Source organism: Lacerta agilis, chromosome 17 (assembly GCF_009819535.1).
Source record: "Lacerta agilis isolate rLacAgi1 chromosome 17, rLacAgi1.pri, whole genome shotgun sequence".
NCBI classification, from domain to species: domain Eukaryota; kingdom Metazoa; phylum Chordata; class Lepidosauria; order Squamata; family Lacertidae; genus Lacerta; species Lacerta agilis.
This window is the reverse complement of record NC_046328.1, coordinates 26,808,246-26,829,528: the sequence shown is the minus strand read 5'-3', so window position 1 is coordinate 26,829,528 and position 21,283 is coordinate 26,808,246. Positions and strand designations below refer to the sequence as shown.

At 48.8% G+C, this 21,283-nt stretch overlaps 1 protein-coding gene and 1 non-coding gene across 3 annotated transcripts; one reads left to right on the top strand and one right to left on the bottom strand.

The window, feature by feature from the left end:
- Nucleotides 1-5,082: 5,082 nt before the first annotated feature.
- Nucleotides 5,083-20,701, bottom strand: FOSL1 (FOS like 1, AP-1 transcription factor subunit). 2 transcript variants are annotated; one of them, XM_033136285.1, is made up of 4 exons: nt 20,385-20,701; nt 10,583-10,828; nt 6,432-6,539; nt 5,083-5,673 (listed from the first exon to the last, which is right to left on the bottom strand). In XM_033136285.1, the coding sequence occupies exons 1-4, from the start codon at nt 20,463-20,465 to the stop codon at nt 5,182-5,184; spliced, it is 927 nt and encodes a 308-aa protein (XP_032992176.1). In that variant the 5' UTR covers nt 20,466-20,701; the 3' UTR covers nt 5,083-5,181. The 2 variants fall into 2 exon arrangements, with proteins under 2 accessions (XP_032992176.1, XP_032992175.1); XM_033136284.1 differs by having other exon boundaries at nt 10,583-10,831; nt 20,385-20,700.
- Nucleotides 17,770-17,842, top strand: TRNAK-CUU. The gene has a single exon. It is a non-coding gene; the product is annotated as a tRNA-Lys (tRNA).
- Nucleotides 20,702-21,283: the final 582 nt, after the last annotated feature.

Below are 21,283 nucleotides of genomic sequence, written 5' to 3'. Positions count from 1 at the left end.
CCTGTCTTAACTCGCAGGGTTGTTGTGGGTGATTTAATGAGGTAGGGCTGCCAGTCACTGGAAACAGTGCCCCTGGGTGGAAACCCATGTCAGAAGAGTAGATTTTGGTAATTTCCTTTTTTTAAAAATGGTGGGTTTTTTTGAGATTTTGCATAAAGAAGCTCAACAGCTTTTGTCAAAATGAAGAGGCAAAGAACCATGCAGGCCAACTTGAGCTCCTTAAACACACAGGCCGTTGGAGAAGTGGGTGTGCTAAGCTGACGTCTGCAACTCTGCACATGACACAGTATGTTTGGAGTTGGTGGTCTTGTGGTTCTCCCTGAACAAGCAAACTCCTAGAACAGGTGTGGGGGACCTGTGGTCTTCCAGATACTGCCAAACTGCAGCAGCCCCCCCCCCGCAATCACTGGCCCTTGGCCACGCTGGCTGGGAGCTGTTGTTCAGCAACATCTGGAAGGCCAAAGATTCTTTGCAGCCGCTCTATAGGCACCCTATAGGCACCAGTGGCTTTTGCACTTGGGGGATTTCACCCATTTTGCCAGGGGAAGCCCATTTGACACCCTCCAGACATTAGTTGAGCTCCAACTCCCATCATCCCTGGAAGGAGTTGGAGGTCCAGCAGCATCCATGTTGTCTATTCCTGCCCTAAGCATTTAGAATCATAGAGTTGGAAGAGACCACAAGGGCCATCCAATCCAACCCCCTGCCAAGCAGGAAACACCATCAAAGCATTCCTGACAGATGGCTGCCAAGCCTCCGCTTAAAGACCTCCAAAGAAGGAGACTCCACCACACTCCTTGGCAGCAAATTCCACTGTCCAACAGCTCACTGTCAGGAAGTTCTTCCTAATGTTTAGGTGGAATCTTCTTTTCTTGTAGTTTGAATCCATTGCCCCGTGTCCACTTCTCTGGAGCAGCAGAAAACAACCTTTCTCCCTCCTCTATTTGGTGCCCGCACTTTGGTTGCTTCCCATTCCAGCCTCTTCGGTCTTTCTTTACTGAGTTGCCATTGTATTGCAGGTATGGCTTTAAACTACAATATTTTTCCGTGTATAACACACCCCCTTTTTTGGGAAGGGGGCTCCAAATCAAGAAAATTGGGGAGATACACTATCCGTGTATAAGTTGACCCCCATTTTTTAGCGTAACTTTTGAAGAAAAAATCCTAGTCTTATACACGGAGAAGTACGGTATATTGCTTAGAGCATGGTGCTGATAATGCCAAGGTTGCAGGTCCGATCCCTGTATGGGACAGCTGCATATTCCTTGCAGGGGGTTGGAATAGATGATCCTCAGGGTCCCTTCTGCTCAGCAACTCTATGATTCTGTATATTAGGATGTGTATTTAGAGTGCTTTGAGACCACTGCGTTACAGAAAGTCCCGTGTTGGTGACAGTCGCTCCTGCTCTGTTGTGCTTGGGGACCCCGTGCCCATTCTGCTGAGAGTGGCCCCCGAATCTGCCCCCAGATCCCTTACCACTGCTGCTGTGTTTCCTACTTTTGCCGTCACTCGTGGGAACAAGGCACCCTTTGGACCTTGCTGTGGCACAAGCGCTGGTCAACATGTGGGTCATTTTGCCATTGTCAAGAACAGGGGTCAGCAAACTTTTTCAGCAGGGGGCCGGTCCACTGTCCCTCAGACCTTGTGGGGGGCCGGACTATATTTTGGAAGGAAAAAAAAGAACGAATTCCTATGCCCCACAAATAACCCAGAGATGCATTTTAAATAAAAGAACACATTCTACTCATGTAAAAACACGCTGATTCCCGGGCCGGATTTAGAAGGCGATTGGGCCGCATCCGGCCCCCGGGCCTTAGTTTGGGGACCCCTGGTCAAGAACCAACCCGCAAGGCTGAAAAGAGAAGGCAAGCGAGGAGGAGCCACTGTCCACCCCTGTCCCCCACCCCTCTGCTTCCTGGCCAGCCAAAGTGGAGACAAAGGGTCTCCAGCCAGGAAGCAGATGGCCGGATCCTGGCTCTCTGATAACGAGGAGTCAACCTCAACAATCACCGGACATGCTTGTTGCTCTGCAGCTGGATCTCCCCAGGCTCAAAAAGGGCTGGGTTGTGAGTCTGTGTGTTTTAACCTCAGATGTTCTTGCCCTGCTGGAGAGGAGGAATCTGCTGTGGCCCCATGCCGTGGAACGCGCAGAAGGTTTCGGTTTTAATTTAAAAGCTCTATAATTCCACAAGTCTATGACTGGAGGGTGGCACTGTGGGTTAAACCACAGAGCCTAGGGCTTGCTGATCAGAAGGTTGGCGGTTTGAATCCCTGCCACGGGGTGAGCTCCTGTTGCTCGGTCCCAGTTCCTGCCCACCTAGCAGATCGAAAGCACATCATGGTGCAAGTAGATAAATAGGTACCGCTCCAGCGGGAAGGTAAATGGCATTTGTCATGCTTGCCACATGACCCGGAAGCTGTACGCCGGCCAGTAACACGAGATGAGCGCCGCAACCCCAGAGTCAGACACAACTGGACCTAATGATCAGGGGTCCCTTTACATACACACACACACACACACACACACACACACACACACACACACACATATATATATATAACATAAAATTGGTCACTTTTTACGCCGAAGCATCTCAAAGTGACTTGCATAATAAAAACAGGAAGAAACCATGAAAACCAAATATAAAAAATAGCAATAAGACAATGCCTGAAGTGCTCATCCAAGACAATCACATATACTGTATATACTTGAGTATAAGCCTAGTTTTTCAGCACATTTTTTTGTGCTGAAAAAAGCTGCCCTCGGCTTATACTCGAGTGAGGCGGGCGGTGGGGGCAGCAAGAAAGAAGCCCTTTCTCTCCGCTCGTGCCGCCACCCGCTCTCCCCAGTCAACCATTCCTTAAGAAGCATACAAGAACGGCGGTTCTTTACTCTCCCCAGGCAGCTTGTTCCATTCCTGAACTGCTTGCATAAATGCAAACTTGGCAAAGGAGGAAGAGGAAGGAGCAGCCCAAAGGGCTGCTTTTGGGCTGCTCGTTCCTCCTCCTCCTCCACAGCGGCAAAGGTGAACCGGCTTATACTCGAGCCAATAAGCTTTCCCAGGTTTTTGTAGGAAAATTAGGTGCCTCGGTTTATATTCGGGTAGGCTTATACTCGGGTATATACGGTATATATTATATATGAACAAATCCCACCACATTGAAAACAATTAGCACCAAAAGAGGCCGCAGACATAACTAGTTACTCTTCCAGTTAAGAACCAAACGCCTGGCTGGGTACTTTTACTGGGCTCCTGAGGACAGACAACTAGGGTGCCAGGCGTGCTTCCTCTGAGGGAGAGCATCCCACATGTAGGAAGCCACCACTGAAAAGGCCCGTTCCCATGTTGCCATTCTCCACGATGTGGAGTGTGCGAGTTGGTTCATGCAGGAAGTGGTCCTTGAGGCACTGGGGTCAAAACCAGCACAATGGAATTTATTGGTTCCCAGTGAAGTCATGCCAGGATTTGTGATACATGCTCACACCATCTTGCCCCCGGGGTCAGCAATCCAGCTGCTGAATTCTGCACTAGCTGCAGTTCCCGAACAACCTTCAAGGGAAGGCTCCATGTGTACCGCATTGCAGTAATCTAACCTAGGTTACCAGAGCATAGGCAACAGAAGCTGAGGGAAGACACTCCGCTGCTGATGCTACTTTCTAGCCTTTGCCAAAACATTGGCCCTGCCATGCTTCCCCACCCCGTGTAGGCAAAGACATTAGGGGCACAATTTCACTGAATTTCTCCAGGTAGAGGGGAGATCCTGTTTCTCAGGATCTGGGGTTCACCAGTCACACGACAGTACCAGAACTTCTATCTTGTCTGCCAACTGTGGGTCCCGGGTTACCATTTTACATCTCCCATAATGCTCCAGAACTAGCATTGTCCCAGGGCATTGTGGGAGAGAAATGGGGGGCGGGCGGGATGGCAGACAATATTTTGGGAGAAATCTTCAAAGTGACCTTTTCCAGGGAGGCAAGAAAAAGAAAGTCCCAGATGTTATTTTTAAAACGTCTGAGGAATTTTGACTCCGCTCTCTATTTTTAACCTGCGACTCATGAGGACTAGCAACTTTGGTGTTTGTCCTCTAGGAAGCCCAAGCTTTTCAATTCTACAAAGCCATGGATAAACAGATCCAGATTCTCTGGCATCCACAGAGCCCATATGGCTCCCCGTATTTTTCCTCAGAAAAATCCCTTCAACAAAAGGAGACTTCGATCGGCTGCCTGATCAATTGGCAGAGGACCCCTCTCCTCCTGCCCTTCCCACAGCACAACAAACACTCCTCCTGTTCATCTTTAGCAGGATAATTGTTCCGAACCAATGAAGTTGCCGCCTTCATTTTGCCACAGGCTTTGTTGACAAAGGATGCACCCTGTTAGAAGAGCAAGACAACACCCAAATTAAATAAACGAGACGTTAAGACAAGGCGAAGCTGTGGGACGTGTGAGTTTATGATTAAAAAAAAATCTGTCTTCAACCGACTACACCCCTGGGCGACATAAGGGTATCCCACCTCATCCAGGAGGTGGGAAATAATTTTGGGCACAGAGATCAGTCTTTGGTGGTTCATGGAAGATTAACATCAACGTTTCTATGCTTGGCTTTGAAGAAAGCAGATTCTACAATAGTTTGCGAAAAGGAAGTGGAAAGGTGCACAGTAAAAGGCTTGTTTATTCTAAAACCACTAGGATATCGAGGGCAAGGGGGGTTGTTGTTGTTTTAAAGTGTTGTGAAAAGTCATAAAACAATTGGAGTGTGACCTTTGAGGCCATCAAGTTCCACCCCCCTGACCGAAGAAGGAAATCCCAAACTAGAGCACACCGCACGAAGAGATGGCCGTCCTGCCTTGGCCACCAGCGAGGAGAAACAAGGAATCACTTGAGTTCCGGTAGGGCGGGGGGAAAGATGGTCTGGTCCCTCTTGAGGACCGGAAACTTGACTCCAAGTACTTGGGCGCAGGTGGCAAAACGAGAGGCCTGCGAGGTCTCCGGCCAGCAGAGGAGGCAAGGACCCTGAATGAGGTATGTATACCGATGACCAGGAGAAGCATTGGCAGCAGCAAAAAATATAAAATAAAATAATCCCAACCCTGGGCAGAAGCTGCCTAGAAACCGCAGCGGTATGGAGGCGACGCTCTCCGGACTGTCCCGCCACCGAGCCAGAGGGTCCGTCCTGGTCCTCAGAGTGCCAGCAAGGTGGGGGAGTTGAGCGAATCGGAGGAGTGGTCGCCGCTGCTGCTGCTGCGCCGGTGGGCAGAGGAGCAGGGCTCGTGCGGGAAGCCAGAGCCAGAGGGGCCATCGGGGTCCCCCGGTGTGGGGTAGGTGAAGACCAGGCTTGGGGTGAAGGGGGTGAGGGACGGCGTGGGCATCAGGGTCGGGGTGTGCAGAGCCTCCGGCTCCAGCGGGCCGCTGGGGGGCAAAGTGATGCTGGGGGGCACTGGAGCCGCTCGGCGAGGGGCGCTGCGGCCCAGCGGGGACTCCCGCTTGACCGGAAGCTGGGCGAGGGGCACCGGCCGGCTTTGGCCCTCTTCCTCTTCTCCCGAGGACTCCTCAGGGATTTTGCAGGCCGGGCGGTGAGCCTCCAGGACCAGCTCCAGCCGCTCCTTCTGCTTCTGCAGCTCCGCAATCTCCTTCTTCAGCCCTGATTGCTCGGCCTCCAGCTGGTCCGTCTCCTGGGGAGGGAAAAAAATGCAGATTTGTTAACTTTTTCAAGAAGACCCTCTTCACATTCCTTTCTAGGCAATCTGGCGGGGCGGGGGGCACAAGCCGATGGTGGGTGGGGCCAGAAGCAAAAGAGGCATGGTCAGACCTCAAAGATGATGTTCCAGGCAAGGAGAGTGCCAAGAAAGGCCAAGGAGGGGTGGGGCCTGTGGAGAGGATCAAGGGCCAGGTATGAAGGCCCGGGGGGCCACATATGGCTTCTACCACTTCACTAAGAGGGCTGTCTGTCTGCTTTTGTATATATTGCATTTCTCGGGGGAGGCTGGAAACTTTCCACTGAGTATTTAAAGAGCTACTATAGGTAGCTGAAAACGCGAGCAGGACTGGAAATATGAGCAACAGCGTGTATTATTAAGACAAATAGGTCCAGTGGAATGTATTGAACAGGATAGGCAAAATAAGCAGCATTTAAGGGTAAATATGGAAATCATGGAGGGCGGGAAGTCAATGGATAAAGTAACCTTACGGCTTATGGTAAAATTTGTAAAGATTTTTGTTTTCTTTGCGAAAAATCAGTAAATAAGATTATGCTTTTTTAAAAATTGTATGCCTGTTGGTAGTGATTGTCTTGGTTTTGATTCTGTGCAAGCTGCTCTAGGAGCCTTTTTTTTTTTTTTGGCTGAAGATTGGGGTGCAGACACTCTAAATAAAAGAGTCGACCTTCCCCTCCTCCCAGAAGCACCAGGAAGAGCATGGGAGAGTCACTTACAGCTTGCAAGGTGTCTGTTAATTCCTTCCGCCGATTCCGGCACTTGGCTGCTGCCAGCTTGTTCCTCTCCCTCCGCAGCCGCCGTCGCTCCTCCTCTTCGGGTGTCAGCTGCAGAAGACGGGCACATCAGAAGCTGCTTCATACCAAATCACAAACCCCGCTCAGTCCACCTAGCTCAGTTTTATCTCCAGAGTTTCAGACAGGGGTCTCTCCAAGCCCTACCTGGGAGATGGTAGGGACTGAACTGTTAGAGATTTCAAAGTGCCTACGTGCAGAAAGTCAGCTTATCACCTCTGTAGCAATTACCAGTTGGCTGTAAGCCAAGATCTGCTCTCTCTCCAGACCCTTAGCAATGACCTGTGATTGGTCAATGAGTTCCTAAAGAATGAGCTCTGTGTGAGAGCTGGTTGTTGGTTGTTAGTGGTGTGCTGCAGGTTGAGAGAGAGAGAGACAGGAGAGGTTTTATGTTTGTTTCTTTTATTTGTAAAGTCTGTACATAGTAACTTATGGATACTAGTTGCTTCAATAAATACTGTATATAGTTATCCAAGTGAGTTGGTGAGCTCCTGCGTTGTGCTGTCCAGTTAATGCTCTACAGCCAGAAGCTTCCAAAGAAAACCTGCGGTTAACTCTGCTGTGTCCAGGACGTTATTTCCTGACACTAAATCTTAAGATGAACCCAGATCCTTTTCCATGGAAAGCAGGTGCTCTACCACTGAGCTACGACCTTCCCCCCCTTGAAATAAAGTTGCTAGTCCACATGGTCCTGAACTGAGTTGATTTAAACAGGAAGCTGCCTTATACCAAGTCAGACCATTGGTCCATCTTGACTCATCATAGCTCTGTTGGTTAGAGCGTGGTGCAGATAGTGCCAAGGTTGCAAGTTTGATCCCCGGATGAGACAGCTGCATATTGGGTTGGACTAGAACAGGGTGTCTCAAACTTGGGCCAACAGCTGTTTTTGGACTACAACTCCCATCACCCCTAGCTAGCGGGATCAGTGGTCAGAGATGATGGGAATTGTAGTCCAAAAACAGCTGGAGAGCCAAGTTTGGGAGACCCTGGAGTAGATGGTCCTCAAAATCCCTTCTAGCTCTATAATTCCATGAGTCTATGACTAGAGACAGCTGTCTCCAAACTGGAGTACCATCTATGCGCTTCATGGACAGCAGAGGGCGCAAGTGCCTGCGGAAACACAGCTGAGATGGTCCACTAACAGCATCTTGGTCTTAATCTCTAGCGAATCCAGGTTCCTATTCTGAAATATCAACAACCTCAGATATGCTGATGACACAACCTGGATGGCAGAAAGTGAGGAGGAATTAAAGAACCTTTTAATGAGGGTGAAAGAGGAGAGCGCAAAATATGGTCTGAAGCTCAACATCAAAAACACTAAGATCATGGCCACTGGTCCCATCACCTCCTGGCAAATAGAAGGGGAAGAAATGGAGGCAGTGAGAGATTTTACTTTCTTGGGCTCCTTGATCACTGCAGACGGTGACAGCAGTCACGAAATTAGAAGACGCCTGCTTCTTGGGAGGAAAGCAATGACAAACCTAGACAGCATCTTAAAAATCAGAGACATATACTTGCCAACAAAGGTCCGTATAGTTAAAGCTATGGTTTTCCCAGTAGTAATGTACGGAAGTGAGAGCTGGACCATAAAGAAGGCTGATCGCTGAAGAATTGATGCTTTTGAATTATGGTACTGGAGGAGACTCTTGAGAGTCCCATGGATTGCAAGAAGATCAAACTTATCCATCCTTAAAGAAATCAGCTCTGAGTGGTCACTGGAAGGACAGATCCTGAAGCTGAGGCTCCAGTACTTTGGCCACCTCATGAGAAGAGAAGACTCCCTAGAAAAGACCCTGATGTTGGGAAAGATGGAGGGCACAAGGAGAAGGGGACGACAGAGGACGAGATGGTTGGACAGTGTTCTTGAAGCTACCAACATGAGTCTGATCAAACTGCAGGAGGCAGTGGAAGACAGGAGTGCCTGGCGTGCTCTGGTCCATGGGGTCACGAAGAGTCGGACACAACTAAACAACAACAACAACAACAACATTCTGCAAATATGTGTCCTTTTCTTCCAGTACGGCTTCTGTGCCCTTTTGCAGCTGGGCAGAAAAACCAAACAGGCTCCCCTCCTGCTGCCGCCTCTCAAGGCCATCAAAAAGAGGTAGCTGTCAAACCTATGCCTGTTGCATGGCTATGAAAGATCAAGAAGTCCCACCAGGCAGATCAAAAAAGCAGGCCATGTTTATTTTACACTGGTGGCTCAGCCGTTTTGAAGACTGGACTCTGCTGGAGGCGCCCTCTTGCACTTTCCTTGCATGTGCCAAGGTTTAGCAGGGCCTGCACTCTGTGCATGCCCAGAGGCCCTCTTGAGGCACCTACAGACTTCGTGACAATGTTCATTCAGTGCTGGACGCAGGTGCATTTCGATGGTACTGTGCACATGACATCATCCCCACCCCACACACTAGGGCTGCTCTAAAGCATGCTCTTTGGGAAACATTTTATTCCATTTTGGACCAAGAATGTGCTACTCAAGCACTTGCTGCCCCTTCACGGCCACAGAAAGAGTTTTCTTAGGTCTACTCCTATTAGTTTGGGCCCACGGATGCTGCAGGGCTGTGCCACCCACAAAAGGGTTGCCATATGTCTGGAATTTCCCAGACATAGCCCGGATTCGGCCATCGGAAACAGTGTCCTGGCGGAAATCGCTGAAATGTCTGGGAAAATTCAGACGTATGGCAACTAATGTCGGAAGTCTAGATTTTGCCAGATTTCCTTAAAAATAGCTCAAAAACATCATTATTATTTTTTTAGATTTTGCAAAAAAAAAGGTCAACTTTGGGCAAAACTAAAAATTTGGTTAGAGTGTGTTGCTGATAATATGGGTGCATGTTCCATTGCAGGGGGTTGGACTAGATGATCCATGAGGTCCCTTCCAACTCTAGGGTTTGCCTTTATACATACAGGTGAAACTCGAAAAATCGTGGAAAGGTTCATTTCTTTCAATAATTCAACTTAAAAGGTGAAACTAATATATGAGATAGACACATGACATGCAAAGCGAGATATGTCAGTCCTTTATTTGTTATAATTGTGATGATTATGGCGTACAGCTGATGAGAACCCCAAATTAACAATTTCAACTTTGAGGTTTTCATCAGCTGTATGCCATAATCATCACAATTATAACAAGCAAAGGCTTGACATATCTCACTTTGCATGTCATGAGTCTATCTCATATATTAAACTCTAGTAGCTAATGAAAACAATTGCTTACATAAATGGACTTTTCCACGATATTCTAATTTTTCGAGTTTCACCTGTATATAAAGGTGAGGTTGGAACGGCCTGGGTGCAGCAAGGTTTGGTGTCATATGGGTGGACTAACTAAGGGGAGGGGAGCACAGGACACGATATGAGCCTACACCCACCTTCATGGGGAGGCAGCAGGGATAGAAATTCCCATGTTAAGCAATATGATAACACAAAGCGATGTACCATTGCAAAGCGCGATGCACAAAGCACTCTGGGAAGAAAACCAGCCCTGCACATTTCAAAGTCTTCGTGCATACATACATAGCTTCGTATATCCTCAGCATGTTCATAAACTCAGCAGGCCTGCACTCTGGACATGCCCAAAGGCTCTCTTGTCAGGGTTGGATTAACCATTATGCAAAATAAGCATGCGCTTAGGGCATCAAGGGAAGCGGGGAAATTTTCATTGCCGGATTTTTAACATTAATGGCCACAAATTGCTCAGCTGTGTGTTTCTTTTCTCAGTTGAAGTTTATTTAAAAAAAAAAAACCCAGCAGATTCTGGCCAAGAGAATTAATGTGCGAATTGAGCATATTAAGCACTCAAAGAGCAGAGACAGCTTCTTGGAGCGTGTGAAAGAAAATGAAAGAAAGAAAAAAGAAGGAAAGAAAAAAGGAATTTGGTTTGAACTAAAACGCCAGCCTGCTCCTCCAAGAGAAGCCCACTTTTTGAGAAACAATGGCAAGGAGCCAGAGCTGCTAGAACCAATTCCATATGAGTTTATGGCATTGTGTATGTGAACAAAATAAAATGCCATGTTGAGGACCTATATGTCCCCCACATTCCCTCCCTGCCCTTCCCCCCCCCAAATACTCACATGCTCCGAATGACGCCTCCGCGGTGTCAGGATTGGCCCGGCAGTGCGGATCACACCCGGCCGAATGCCAGGAGCATAGTGGGGGCAACGGTAGGGTCGCGGGTAAGGGGGGATCCCTGGAGAAGCGCCCATGATGGTGGGCTGGACCATCCACTGTAGGTCGTGGCTGGTGGTGATGGTGTTGAGGTTGGGGACAAAGCCGCTGGCGGCACTGCTGCTGCCGGCCCCGGGATCAGACGGGTACTTCTGCTGGGGAGGAAGAAGACAAAGAGGGTCACGAACAGAGCTTGGGCATCTCGGCGGAGAGATCTGCCGGAGCTCAGAAGCCGCCAACGAGCGCACAAACTTTATGAGGAGGAAAAGGCACTCCGTACAGCCTCCTTTCGCAGCCTGGGTGGAATCTAGACACATTTTAAAAACCGCTGTGAAAATGCTTTTTTAAAAAAACGTTTAAAAAAACATTGAATTTGCCATTAGCTCACCAGCGCCATCTAGTGTCACATTTGTAAAACGCACTTAAACGTTATATTTGCAGCTGCATAGCTTGAGTCCTTGGTGCCTTCCAGATGATTTGGACCGCAACTGTTTGGCCATTTTAGAGATTGCAGTCTGGACATGCCTAAAGGCACTCTTTCAAGCGCTTTGTATGTTCCGAGGTTTCGCATGCCTGCCTCAAAAGGAAGTCCACCCCTTGGCCCCTTTTAACTCTGCTGGAGGAGCGGGGCTCAGCAAATCACAAGCTTAGCAAAGTTAAACTGTTGCTATATACATAGAGACACAGCTGCCATGCTGCACGGCTGCTGGAAGGGGCTGCTGGGAGTTGTAGTCCAAAAAATATGGAGGGCACCAGGTCAGGGGAAGGTTGCTGGACATGTTACCCTAGACTTCACCAATAAGGTTCCCTCCAGATGTTATGGACTACATCTCCCATCAGCCGCGGCTGGCAGTCATGTTGCACGCCTGATGGGAGTTGTAGTCCAAAACACTACATTGGTGAAGGTTGCTCTATTCAAATACTCATCCAGAATACGAATTTACTCCTCCCTTCCGGTGTTCTGGCCAATGACAGTGAAGCTGCTGGTAGAGGAGAGAAGTATTTTGCCACCTCTTCTCCATTTTACTACACAAATTACCGGTAATTTTATATATATATCCCCTTTTTAAAGGCAGGTTGCTCTTGCCCACTTTTGCATTGAATTCACCTCCACAGTTTCTGGTACTGGCTGAGTTTCAAAACAAAGCACAGAGGCATGCGGGTGCAACTGGGCCCATAGCTCAGTCAGTAGAGCACGAGACTCTTAATCTAAGGGTCACGGGTTCAAGCCCCACATTGGGCAAAATATCTCTGCATAGATGATCCTCCAACTCTACATTTCTCCCATCCAAGTACTAACCCGACCTTACCCTGATTAGCTTCCGAGATCAGACAAGATTGGGCATGTTCAGGGTAGCATGGACATCAGTGGCGTGTGGTGAAATTTTTCGTAGGGGAACAGTTAGGGCCAGAGGGAACCAGCTTGTGAGGGCAATTGGAGGGGTGACGTCACGACAGTGACGTCCAGTGCCAAATTTATGTACAGTGGTGCCCCGCTAGATGAAAATAATTCGTCCTGCGAAAATTTCCGTCTAGCGGGTTTTTCGTCTAGCAGCACCATAGACTTTTTCGTCTTGCGGGGCTGCCTTCCGCTAGACGAATGCGTTCGTCTAGTGAGTTTTTCGTCTAGCGAGGCATTCGTCTAGCGGGGCACCACTGTATAAGCTAAACAAGCTATAGCTTAGGGCCCCACTCTCTTAGGGCCCCCCCCCAAAAAATGGAAAAAAACGATGTACATTTCCAAAATATAAGATAAAAAATAAATAAAATAAAACCTACATACAGCAACAGTGTTTTGTGTTGTGTAGGCTCCTATGATGTAAATAATGGGCCCCGCTTGCTAGCCTGCTCCCTAAAATATCACTGGTTTGCTCATTTCTATATATAGGGTGCCTACATTCTGCATGGACTGGTTGCACAGCAACATGTGCAAATGGCTTCAGATACCTATTAGGTCCATAAATTACCATACTGCATATATTCAACACAAAAAACAGCAACTTTTTTTGGACATATAAAGGGCCCCATAACCTTCAGTAGCTTAGGGCCTCATCAAACCTAAATCTGGCCCTGGTGACGTCACAATGTCACAACATCACAACAATGCCCCATGTGTGCGCATTGCAGCTCTTTCCCTAAACCAGGTAGAAGAAGAAGAAGAAGAAGAAGAAGAAGAAGAAGAAGAAGAAGAAGAAGAAGAAGAAGAAGAAGAAGTTTGGATTTGATATCCCGCTTTTCACTACCTGAAGGAGTCTCAAAGCAACTAACATTCTCCTTTCTCTTCCTCCCCCACAACAAACACTCTGTGAGGTGAGTGGGGCTGAGAGACTTCAAAGAAGTGTGACTAGCCCAAAGTCACCCAACAGCTGCATGTGGAGGAGCGGAGACGCGAACCCGGTTCCCCAGATTACGAGTCTACCACTCTTAACCACTACACCACACTGGCTCTCCTGGGCTTCGGGAAGGAAGCGCCAAGGGAACATTTAGGGGACTAGCCTTGTCCCCGTAGTCCGCTGACCTGCACGCCACCGGTGGACATAGACCCAAGGGCTTCTTCTGAAAGGAGAACAAGCCTCTCTTCATCTTAGCAATGAAAATGTGAATGTTTTCCTTCCTTCAATTTCCACCCCACCAAAGGAGCCCAGCGGGGCAAAGAACAACAACAGCAATATAACAGTACAATCAAATTTAAAATATTAAATAAAAAAAATCAAATCGCATAAGAACATAAGGTAAACCTGGCGACTGGATCAGCCCCAGTTATGATTCCCAGCAACTTGCTTGCTACCTTCCAACAGCAGAGGCAGAGAGCACAGCCACTGGGAGCCAGCGATAGCCCTCTATACAGATACCCTCATAGAAAATTAATTTAAGGCTGCCAGTAGGCTACCTCCCAGCCATCAAATGGCCTCTTAAATCTGGAAGCCCTTCTCCCATCATCCCACACAGGCTGTAGATTTCGGGACAGCCTTGAGAGCAGCAGACTTGACCCGCAGGGCCCAATCCACCGGTAACCTTCTCCTGCACAAGCTATGTGCATAGGATAGCTCGATCGGTAGAGCACGGGACTCTTAACCTCAGGGTCGTGGGCAGAAGATTCCTGCATGGCAAGAGGTTGGACTAGCAGACACTCGTGGTCCCCTCCAATGTGGTGTAGTGGTTAAGAGCGGTAGACTCGTAATCTGGGGAACCAGGTTCGTGTCTCCACTCCTCCACATGCAGCTGCTGGGTGACCTTGGGCTACTCACACTTCTCTGAAGTCTCTCAGCCCCACTCACCTCACAGAGTGTTTGTTGTGGGGGAAGAAGGGAAAGGAGAATGTTAGCCGCTTTGAGACTCCTCCGGGTAGTGATAAAGCGGGATATCAAATCCAAACTCTTCTTCTTCTTCTTCTTCCCCTTGACGATTCTATGATTCTAGGTCCAGGAAGAGTTGCACAATAACGGGAGATTCTTTTCCATGAACCTCGTGCAGGATAAGTTCCTGGCAGGCAGAACCCCTGCCTGCCCAAGATACTTAAGGAAGAGAGACTATGAAAAGAGACTTGCTGGATCCGGCCAACTGCCCAGCGAGTCCAGCATCCTGTTCTCTCAGTGGTCAAATAGATGCCTGGGAGAGGTGACCTAGCAGGAACCAGAGCGCAATGCAACTTCCCCGGCTTGCAATGCCCAACAAGGGTTACTCAGAGGCAGAGAGAGCACAGCCATAGCAGCTAGCGGCCATTATTAACCTTTATTCCCCATGATATTTGTCTAGCCCTCTTTGACAAGTCATCCAAGCCAGTGACCATCTCTCAATCTTGCAGGAACACGCTGCTTTTTAAAAATTATTTTCCACCAAACTGCCTTGGGACAACAATCTTCTGCCTTTCCCCTCATATCCCAGCTGTGTGAGGCTGCACGGTGGCCCTCTGCACATGCTCAGGAACACTTGTCACCTCCGATAGTCAAAGGAAGGACTACAGCAGAGCTCAGTTCCCAGTCTATTCCCCCCGCACGGTGGAGCCATTAAGCCCCAGGGCAGAGAGGAGACAGCTGCCTCTCCACCCCCACCCCCACCCGGAATTACGCACCCAGTGCCCTTTTCACACACCCCTTGACCTAATTCACTAGTAGCCCCTGCCTTTCCCTGAGGCATGTTGGTACACCTCTGGGGAGGCCCGCCCTGGCCTTCTGCGTAGGGCAGCTGGCGTCATCTCAGCCGACTCGCTGGGAGCGGCCTCAAAACCTACACGGACTCATTGCCTGCTGTTTCTCTGACACATCCTACCTCCAGCCCAGGTGAGGGTGGGGGAAACCCAGGGCCACCTGTCTCAAGACAAGACTGTTGCACAGGCCCAGGTAGCCTGCTAGGAAGCAGGACTCCTGGGTTCTTGGCCAAAATCGGGGGTGGGGGGAGGGTTACAGCAAGGGTCAGCAAACTTTTTCAGCAGGGGGCCAGTCCACTATCCCTCAGACCTTGTGGGGGGCCGGACTATATTTTGGAAGGAAAAAAAAGAACGAAATCCTATGCCCCACAAATAACTCAGAGATGAATTTTAAATAAAAGGACACATTCTACTCATGTAAAAATATGCTGATTCCCAGACCATCCACAGGCCGGATTTAGAAGGCAATTGGGCAGGATCCGGCCCCAGGCCTTAGTTTGCCTACCCATGGGTTAGAGCAACCTGAAAGAGCCTACGCCCCAATTTTTTAGAGGGGGGTGTCACGATCGGAAAACTTCTTTTTATTACACTTTTAATTTGCTTTATTTATTTCGTAAAATTTGTACACCACTTACCGGTAACTAGCGGGGGGCGGGGACATTACTGGCAAATTTGCACCCTTCCACCAATGACCAATTATATCAGGATACCAATAGCTCAGTTGGCTAGAATGTGGTGCCAAGGTTGCAGGTTCAATCCCCGTATGGGACAGTTGCATTGCAGGGGTTGGACTAGATGATCCTCAGGATCCCTTCCAACTCTACAATTCTAATTGTAAGAGGATGAGAACAGCAGATTCTTTCCATTTTCTGTTTAGTCAACCAGTGAGCTTCAAGACTGAGTGGGTGCTGCTGCCATCTGCATCTTCCGTGTCCTAGTCTAACACGCTAACCACTAACTACACAGTCTGCAATTTCACCACAAGGCCACCACTCTCCCTTGCAGGGTAAGTTGGATCTCTTAGGTAATACACCCTGCTCCTCAAGGGGAGTGATGTGCAGTGGTTAGAACACAGGGCACGAGTTCAACATATAAAAAAACACATTTATATCCCACCTTTCCTGTAAGGAGTTCAAGGTGGAGCAAATTATTCTCCTCCTCTCCACCTTATGCTTAAAAACAACCCTGTAGCCGTGTCGGGATTCGAACCCTGGTCTCCCAGGTCCTAGCACAACACTCTGACCATGGCACATTACACTGGTAGAGGCCCAGGCAGAAAAAACCTGGATGCTGCAGGGCCAGGAATGGGGGAGGGGAGTGGCTGTCAGCCTCTGGATGCTGCTGGACTCCAACTCCCATCAGCCTCAGCCAGCATGGCCAGCAGTGAGGGATGATGGGAGTTGGAGTCCTGCTACATCCAGAGGTTACCCAGTCACTGCTGCAGAGTAGGCTCCCCCTGGCATTAATGCACCCAAGTTTTTTTCATGTTTATAAATTCCAATGGGTCAACTCTGTGTAGGATTCGCTTTGGATACAATCCACTGCCGCGAGACATGCTAATGCCATTCTGCTGATTCACAGAAGGTAGGGTCTATCGTGATCTCTGAGGCAAACCTCCATGTCCACAGGAAGTCTACCTCAGCCTGGGTGCCAGATGTGGAGGGCAAGTCATGCTGTGGCTAGAGGGCTTCCAGCTGGCAACATGTTGGACTGGATAGACCCTGGGGTCTGACCCACTTTTCAGAAGGGTTCAGTTGCCAGACAGATGAAACAGCAGTGACTCTTCTCTGGAAAACATCCCCACAACACACATCTGACACAAAGGGGAAAGAGTTTACACTCCCCTCTCTGACACCCCTTTGTTGTTGTTTTTTTAAGAGAACATTACCCTGGCAGATTTTAAAGACAGACAGTGTCACGGAGAGACAGAAGATAGAGACAGAAGGACCCCCCCCCAAAAAAGGAGGTGCTGGAACAAATACCACCAAGACCTAGGAAATTCGAGGTCTCTCATCCCAGCTGCTCACACCAGCAGCCTACCTTGCAGGGCTGTTGTAAGGATTTATGAGCGAGCGTCTATTACGTGGGTCTTTGAAGAAGCTGTGACGTGTGCTACTTAATTTAACTCTCCCTGCTGGGTTTAGAGAGCACATGGCATAGGGGGTCAGGGGTGGGGAATTGGGTGCTCTCGACCCCCCCAAGTCCCAGCCTCCCTGGCCATTGTCCAGATTGGCTAGGGAATGCTAAGAGATGGAGTCCAACAGTTCTTGCATTCCTCCCACGTTACACCATCCGCCAGCCTTGCAAGGTAGGACGAGAGCTGGCAGATTTTTAAATTTCTTTTTTTATTACGTCGAGCAGGTTCCCAGGGTCATTTCGCAAGAGGAGAGGAAGGCGGATTGGGGAAGAACAAAACTCCCAGCTGCATCTGAAACGGGATCCGATGAAGGACTGGGAGAGGGGAAGGGCGCCCCACCCTCGCTGTCTGTCGAGCGGGTGACTCGCTCTGACGACTGTTCTGATGACTCACCTTGTTATGACACAGCACAAGATGACACAGCAGAAAAAAGGAGAGCCCGGCCCCTCCCGTCCTGTCCCAGGGAAACGACCCAGGTGTGGATTTTTTTGCGGGGGGGGGGGGCAGAGAGAAGTCGCCACCGAGCAAGGACCGCTCCCCCCATTTAAATACACGAGCCTGGATTTCCCCCCTCCCTGCTAGAATATTGATGTAGGAACAGAGGAAGCTGCCTTATAGCCGGTCAGACCCAATGGTCCATCTAGCTCAGTATTGTCTGCACTGACTGGCAGCAGCTCTCCAGGGGTTTCCGGGGAGGGGCATTCCCAGCCCCACCTGGATATGCCAGACATTGAACCTGGGGTCTTCTGCTTGCAAGGAGAAGCTCTCCCACTGAGCTGTGGCAGTTCCCCAAATAATATTCTTGTTGTGAAGGGATGGCTCAGTCGGTAGAGCATGAGACTCTTAATCTCAGGGTCGTGGGTTCGAGTCCCACTTTGGGCAAAAGATTCCTGAATTGCTGGGGTTGGACTATATGACCCTTGGGGTCCCAACTCTACAATCCTATGAAAGGGGGAACAGCACTTCAGTGACTTTGACTGCATTAGATGGGAGGTTTCGTTCCCAGCCTTTCCTGGATGTCCCACCAGGGATTGAAACGGGGACCCCCCCCAAGCTACAACTCTTCCCCATTATTTCTCAATACTAAAATCTCTTATTTATTTTTTCTCCAGTAGAGCGTTTCTGATCTAAACTGTATTTTAAAAATGGTAATATACCAACATTCTTTGTCCTAGGATCCTTGTACAAGGCAGAAAATTCTCTCCCAATCCCCAGGGTGGCAGTTTCATGTTCCTGGTTGAAGCCATGATCTCCCTTCCTGCTTACTCATGATGAGTTGCAGGAACTCAGGTTATTCCTGGGCAATTTCTGAAAGGATGATTGGCTTAAGGAACACCTTGCCGCAAGGCAGGATGGAAGCCACCAACAGATGGGTGGGGGGGGTAATACAAATCCATTGAGGAAAAGTGTATGTAAGGGATGGGGGGAATCTGTGGCCCTCAAGATGTTGCTGGACTCTGGGTCCCATCAGCCCCAGCCAGTATGTCCAATGGTCAGGGAAGATAGCAACTGAACAACTTCTAGAGGTCTGCAAGTTGCCCATACTTGAGATCCAAGACTCTCTTCCACCAATCCCTCACACTTTGCCTTCCACCAGACCTTCCTCTGCCTGCTGAAGAGTCCCATGGGGTTTAGATGCTGGCATATTTACTTTCTCGCCAACAGTAGCTAGCTTGAGTCATCAATTTATCTTGTTTTCTGGATGAAAGGCCCCCAGAATTATCAGTGCCAACACATGATGTCTCAGACTCTGTTTTATTCAATCTAGCCACATCTCCGTGGATTTAGTCACCAAACACCACACACACACCCTGGTGGAAACAGCAATCCACTAAAATCCACCCAGTCTGTATCTTCTTATAGGCTCAGCTCTTTCCCTCAACCCCAAATCCCCATTTGCAACCAGAATAAAGGACAGATGAGACATTAGGCTTGTTCACACATTACACTGACCTAGGCTCAAGCAACCTCTATATAGGTACAAGTGTTTTGCGTGAGAAAGGGTACACTTTGTTGACTGGTAACAGCTTACCTATTGTGTGCACAAGGTACACAGACCGTACTCTCAATGTGAGTAACCAAATGAGTGTACAGTACAGCTATTTGTGTGCACAGATTGTATAGCTCATTCACTGCAACATGTGAACATCCCATAATGATTCCCAGATCCTCCTTCGTGTCCCCTTTAGAGTTACCTCCCCATTTCACTGTATGCAGGAATCTTGGGTTCTATTTTATTTTTTGTATCGAACAAGATTTATATATCACTTAATCTTAAAGAAACTCTAAAATTACACGTTAAAATTATGGATAAAAACCGGATGTTGTTATTCTGGTTCCCCTCACCCCCCCCCCAAATTAAAATATTTATTTTTTATCTAATAGGATAAATTATAAGAAATGATGAAAACGCACCCAAAACTTACATGTTTAAACCTCTGCTGTGTGCCAGGTGCTGTACACATACTCTCCCTGTGAATGGGGTTCAAAACTAAACTCCTGCTATCTCTTTCCCTGCAGCTTCCCTCTTGCAAAACCAGTTGTCAAAGCCACTCGAAGAACCCACCTCTCTCTAATCTCTTCTGAGCTGACACTGAATAGCTAAACCCTCATTTGAGAGAAAAACCAGATGCGAGGCCCACTAATGTACAGTACTATGGAAGCCGGGCGTGAACCACCCCTAGCGGCCAAAAACCGGCACTGCTCCAATAGCCAAAACGAGCAAAGCGACTTATTAAACCCGGATTTGCTCCCGCTCCTTGTTTAGTTTGACCTCCCTTGCCCGTGCCTCTGAGCACATTGAGAGTATTATTTTTTCCACAGCTGGAAATCATATTGCGATATAATAAAACGTGTTTATAATTTTAGTAGATAACTATGTTAAATAACCTAGAAAACACACACAGTAAAGTATCGAATGGAAATAAACCCGGCATTAGAGGCACATATAAAAAAGGAGCCACAAAATTCCCACACAACGCCATCGTTTCATTTTAAGCGCCTCGACAGGCAATACAACACCACAAATCCTTCTTTCTCCTACACCACCCATTTGACAGAAGCAACCCCTCCCCCCCCACGATTAGGGGGGAAGGCGATTGAGATCAGAGGCAGACTAGGACTCCCCAGGCACAGGGAAACCCGAGCACTTATTCAGAAATTTCAAACGGGGGAGGGGGGACTATATCAAACCCTGAAACTATAAACCCCTCTCCTCCCCATGGGACTGCTGACATAGGAGCCGCGGTCCCTGCAGCCCCCCCGCCCCCGCCCCCCCGCTGGTTGACATTGCCATTCAAATAGTGTGCGTGACCCACAATTTCAAGCCTCTGCCCGGGAAGACGCGTGAGGAGGGCTCATTTGCCAGGCAATGGCACACTAAAGAGTGTCCAGAGTTAGGAGAGAGTAGGGAGAAAAGCCTTACCTGCTGCGTCCCTGGGCGCAAAGTGGAGGGCCGATGACTCCCGGGAGCAGGTGCCCTTCCCGCTCCGTAACCTTTGTACATCTCTACCCAGCCTCAGCCCAGCGAACTGTCCCACACGCTGAAAAGAGCGCTTTCCATTTGTCTGATTTTTATGAATGGGAGCTCCCAGCCCACGCTATTCTCTAAGGGGGGGGGGCTGAGACATCGCCAAGCTGCCACTCGGCGTATTCGGGTAGGAAACTCCTCCCCTGAGACCTCATTTCGACAGGGAACCCGATGAACTGTAGAGATGACACCCCCTGCGGGCAAGAAAGACCTCTTAAAATGCAATCTAAAGGTTCAGTGCACTGCAGCCTCCCCTAGCTAAAGCCGCACTTGGTTCATTCCAATGAGTGAGTCAGAGAGCGGTGACGTAGATGCCCTTAAATGGCCTGATTTCTTCCTGTTTGGCGTTCCTCGAAAAGGATTCCCTTTGCCCAAGCTTTCACGTGCGTGGTAGAAACCCTGTTTCGACAGAGAGCGCTTTTGGATTAGGAAGGACACAATTTGGGAGACCGAGATGAGAGGTTCAGAGATTCAAACCTCGCTGGAAAACCCCTCCTTTCGGCCTCGTAGTCCAGCTCTTCTTAATCTGAATAGTTCACTACAATGGAGAATGGGGGCGGGGCACTCTGCACATGCTCGGAAGCACTTTTAGGATTGTTATTTTTGTTAAATAATAAAAAGAAAAATCTGTTCTAGGGCTGAATTTTGTTCTTGGGAAAAGAGGGTCTCGGGGTGGGGTGGGGAGAGAAGTAGGAGGCCATAGACAACTTCAGGAGTGGGTGAAAGCAAAATTTATTTGCTCCCTATTCGCCCCCTCCATCTTTCTTTCCATCAGGCACGTGCTCACCGTACCG